This window comes from Erythrolamprus reginae, chromosome 10 (assembly GCF_031021105.1).
Source record: "Erythrolamprus reginae isolate rEryReg1 chromosome 10, rEryReg1.hap1, whole genome shotgun sequence".
Classification (NCBI taxonomy): domain Eukaryota; kingdom Metazoa; phylum Chordata; class Lepidosauria; order Squamata; family Dipsadidae; genus Erythrolamprus; species Erythrolamprus reginae.
Window position 1 is genome coordinate 41,379,249 of NC_091959.1, and position 4,901 is coordinate 41,384,149.

Below are 4,901 nucleotides of genomic sequence, written 5' to 3' on the forward strand. Positions count from 1 at the left end.
GAATCCAGCGACCGGTTAGGTCCCACAGAGTTGGCCTTCTCCGGGTCCCGTCGACTAAACAATGTTGTCTGGCGGGACCCAGGGGAAGAGCCTTCTCTGTGGCAGCCCCGACCCTCTGGAATCAGCTCCCCCCGGAGATTAGAATTGCCCCCATCCTCCTTGTCTTTCGTAAACTTCTTAAAACCCACCTCTGCTGTCACGCATGGGGGATTGAAACATCTCCCCCCTTGCCCATGTAGATTTTGTGTATGATTCGATTGTGCGTTGTTTTTTATATATTGGGGTTTCTTTTTTTGGACTTTTTAATCTAAAACTGTAACCTAGATTTTTAAATATTAGATTTGTTACTAGGTATTGTTCTTCACCATTGTTGTGAGCCGCCCCGAGTCTGCGGAGAGGGGCGGCATATAAATCCAATAAATCTAATCTAATCTAATCTTTTCTATTATCCTATCCTATCCTATGTTCTGTTCCATCCCATTTCATTTTAAATGAAGACATGTTAAACACTCCAGCTGTCTTCCATTCAGAACTTATGGTTTCATTTTGACTTACAAAGGCCCCCATTGAGCCACTTTCTGTTCCTTCCTCCGTTGACCGCACCAGTTCCCTCCTCCTCCTCCCAAATTTTGAAGTAGGTTGGGTTATTCGTACTATCTATCTATCTATCTATCTATCTATCTATCTATCTATCTATCTATCTATTTATCTATCTATCTATTTATTGGATTTGTATGCCACCCCTCTCCAGAGACTCGGAGCGGCTAACAGCAACAATAAAACAGTGTACAATAGTAATCTAATACTAAAAACGATTAAAAACCCATTAATATAAAAACCAAACATACATACATACATACCATGCATAGAATTGTAAAGGCCTAGGGGGAAAGAGGATCTCAATTCCCCCATGCCTGACAGCAGAGGGGGGTTTTTAAGTAGCTTACGAAAGGCAAGGAGGGTGGGGGCAATTCTAAACTCTGGGGGGAGTTGGTTCCAGAGGGCCGGGGCCGCCACAGAGAAGGCTCTTCCCCTGGGTCCTGCCAAGCGGCATTGTTTGGTTGACGGGACCTGGAGAAGACCCACTCTGTGGGACCTAACTGGTCGCTGGGATTTGTGCAGCAGAAGGCGGTCCCTGAGATAATCTGGTCCGATGCCATGAAGGGCTTTATAGGTCATAACCAACACTTTGAATTGTGGCCGGAAACTGATCGGCAACCAATGCAGACTGCGGAGTGTTGGTGTAACATGGGCATATTTGGGAAAGCCCATGATTGCTCTCGCAGCTGCATTCTGCATGATCTGAAGTTTCCGAACATTTTTAAGAACTATGTCCTTACACTCCACGTGGGTTTTCTCCCTCCCTTTCCCCAGAGTCGTTGGAGGCTTTGAGACCCTCACTGCGATGGAGAACGTGGAGAGTGACATCAAAACGGACCGTCCGAAGGTCAGTCAAGTCTCTTTGGGCGAAAAGATCAATCAGCAAGAGAATCCAGCCCTGGATCGAAACAGCCTCGACTGTGTTTCACGATTTCAACTTTGCACCAAAGCAGCAGTGAAAATCCTGTGCAATTCCCCCCCCTCATTTTCTCACTCTCTCTTTTAGGAGGAAATAAAAATCAATTCCACAACAGTTTTTGTTGATCCATATGAAGAGGCAGATGCCCAGGTGAGAGTTCAAAAGAGTTCAGGAAGAAGATTGACTGCAGGTTACTGGGAGGGCCTTCACCCTCCCAAATTCTCTTGTATATTACCCTGTTTTGCCCAAAATAAGACCTCCCCTGATAATAAGCTCAATCGGGCTTTTGAGTGCATGGCAATAAGGCCAAGCGCTTATTTCAGGGTTCAAAAAAATATATCAGATTGGGTCTATTTTGGGGGAAACATAATAGATGGATAGATTTCTTTCTTTCCTTTTTCAGCTTCCTCCCTCCTTTCTTTGTTCTTTCCTTCCCTTCCTTTCTCCTTTCTTCCCCTCTCCTTTTTTCTCCTCCCTTTTCCTTCCTTCCCTTCCTTCCTTCCCTCCACCCTCTTGCTTCTCCTTTCTCTCTTTTCCTTTCCTTCCTTCCTTACCTTCCTCCCTCCCCCCTTCTTTCTTTCCTTCCTTCCTTCCTTCCTTCCTTCCTTCCTTCCACCCTCTTGCTACTTTCTCCCTCCCTCCTTCCTTTGTTCCTTCTACCCTCTCGCTCCTTCTCCTTTCTCTTTTTCCTTCCTTCCTTCCTTTCCTCCCTCCCTCCTTCCTTCCTTCCTTCCTTCCTATAGCTGCTCATCTAAAAAAATAAGCAACCATCGGCCCTCTCACGTTTTCAGCCGACTTGTGCTCTGTGGCTTGTTTGAAACCTCTTTTTCAAGGTTGTTTGGGAAGAGTGATCTGTTCTCCCTTCGCTTTCTCCAAGGTCGCCCAAGAAAGAGAGAAAGCCCAGCAGGAAGAGGAGGCCACAAAGAGAGAAAGCCAAGAAGTCCCAAAGAAAGAACCTCCCGCACCAAAAACGTACCGCACAGGAGTTGGGAAATACATAAATATAGCAGCAGCGTAAGTTCTGGTTGTATTCCACCCACCCCCCTTTTTTTGAATTTCTAGTCTTTTTTCTCTGGGAGGATAAAGCAAGTACTATATGTGTAGGCCATGTGGAAAAATAACCTTTGCCAGTTGATCCTGTTGAATTTGTGCAAACGTTTTTGTGGGTTCAGGCAGTGAAAAATAGAAATAGGATAGGACAGGACAGATGGACGGAGAGATAGGTAGGTAGTGAGGGTGGGTGGGTGGAGAGAAAGAAGGAGAGATAGAGATAGATGATAGACAGATAGGATATTGAATAGAAAATTATGGAATAGAATGGAATAGAACAGAGAGCAGAATAGAGAATAAAAAATAGAATAGAATAGAATAGAATAGAATTTTTATTGGCCAAGTGTGATTGGACACACAAGGAATTTGTCTTGGTGCATATGCTCTCAGCGTACATAAAATAAAATATACATTTGTCAAGAATCATGTGGCACAACACTTAATGATTGTTATAGGGGTCAAATAAGCAATGAAGAAGCAATATTAATAAAAATCTTAGGATATAAGCAACAAGTTACAGTCATACAGTCAACATGGAGGAAATGGGTGAAAAGAATGATGAGAAAAACTAGTAGAATAGAAGTGCAGATTTAGTAGGAAGTCTGACAGTGTTGAGGGAATTATTTGTTTAGTAGAGTGATGGCGTTCGGAAAAAAAATGTTCTTGTGTCTAGTTGTCTTGGTGTGCAGTGCTCTGTAGCGACGTTTTGAGGGTAGGAGTAGAAACAGTTTGTGTCCAGGATGTGAGGGGTCAGTAAATAGAATAGAACAGAATAGAATACGGAAAAGAATAGAATTGAAAACTGAAAACTGAACAGAATAGTGAATAAAAATAGAGAATAGAATAGAATACAAGAACGCAGAAAAGTATAACACAGAAAAGAATAGAATAGAAAACTGAAAACAGAACAGAATAGTGAATAAAAAATAGGAGAGAATAGAATTAGAATAGAATAGAATAGAATAATACAGAAAACAACAGAACAAAGTAGAATAGAATAGAAATAATAATAGAAGTAGAAATAGAATTATCAGTTTGCCCCAAAGGAAGGCACCTTAGAGCCAATTAGATGACCAGATAAGCTTCTCTTGACCTCCCATTTAAAACAATGTTAGGACTTGTCACACTTCCCTTTTTAAAAAAAATTCCAAATCTGGTTCCTCTGAAAGGAGGAGGCATAAAGATTTTTATTTTTATTTTCAGCCACTAAAGTAGGGGAAATCTAATTGGTTTCAGCTACTTAACTTGCATCCTCGTCTCTCCCCTTGTAACTTTCAGCTCCTCTTTTCCATCTTTTCTGGAGAACCTCAAGGGTGGGGTCCTGTTTGTATTGTGACCTTAAGCCAGAGTCTGTTGGTAGGAATTGGGGTGACGTGGGCATTTTGTGACGCAGGAAGCGAGCGGCGGAAGACGGACCGTCCACCAGCGGGGTCGCCAAGAAGGAGAAGAAAACCGGAGGCTTTGGAGACTTCAGCTCGTGGTAGCCCACGGAGGAGGACCACCTCCAAACCATCTGTACTGGAGTGGAGAAGGCCAGGTTTGTGCCTCCGCTACTGTCACAGAAATATGAGACTCTTGACCGTAACCTTTCCCTTAATCATCTTTCCCTGGCCGCCCCTGGTCGGTTGTGAGGGGCTTTGGTGAAAGACAGGGGTTTTCACAGAGTGCCTGTAAGCCCAGCGACAACTCCAAGAAATTAACAGACTTTGTTGGGGCGTGATCCAAGTAGAAGAAAGGAGAGACCTACCCTTTCGTCGTTGTTTTGATGGACGGATTTGGGAGAAGACACCATGGTCCTTCCCAAGGGGGACTTCCCAAGAGCTGCCAAGATGCTCTTCAAACACCACCACCCTCCCCAAACTTTGATCTCTGCAATCTGGTGACTTCTCACCTAGACATTCCAAGCCAACATCTTGGTTTAGAGCCAGGGGTAGGTCACGTTGGCTCTTCTATGACTTGTGGACTTCAACTCCCAGAATTCCTGAGCCTATCATGCTAGCTTAGGAATTCTGGGAGTTGGTCCATTTGTTATAGAAGAGCCGACTTAGAGGAAGGGATGGACCCAGATCCTCGGCCATTGCTTAGTGAGAATTATGCTGTGTCAGAATAAACTCTCATATCTACCTAATACTGCAGCTTCAGTTTCCCTTAGCTACAGTAGAAGGGGTGGTCCATCTTCTCTCTGATGTGTAGCCTAAAATATTTTGAGAAGACCTTGAGGAAATCTCCCCATGGCTTTAGGCCTCTGATTATTGGCCTAGCCAAGCCAGTTCTTACTTACTTCTTTGGGGGGATTTGAGCCCCCTTCTATTGGAAGAGAGAGAGATTTCTG

At 43.8% G+C, this 4,901-nt stretch overlaps 1 protein-coding gene across 1 annotated transcript in view; it reads left to right on the forward strand.

Annotated features, from left to right (window-relative positions):
- Positions 1–4,697, forward strand: part of PPIL2 (peptidylprolyl isomerase like 2) — a 41,039-nt gene extending 36,342 nt beyond the window's left edge. The window contains exons 13-16 of the mRNA XM_070761994.1: positions 1,375–1,447; positions 1,607–1,669; positions 2,397–2,533; positions 3,963–4,697. Coding sequence (XP_070618095.1) covers positions 1,375–1,447; positions 1,607–1,669; positions 2,397–2,533; positions 3,963–4,053 — 364 coding nt within the window. The 3' untranslated portion in view covers positions 4,054–4,697. The remainder of the gene's footprint in view (positions 1–1,374; positions 1,448–1,606; positions 1,670–2,396; positions 2,534–3,962) is intronic.
- Positions 4,698–4,901: the final 204 nt, after the last annotated feature.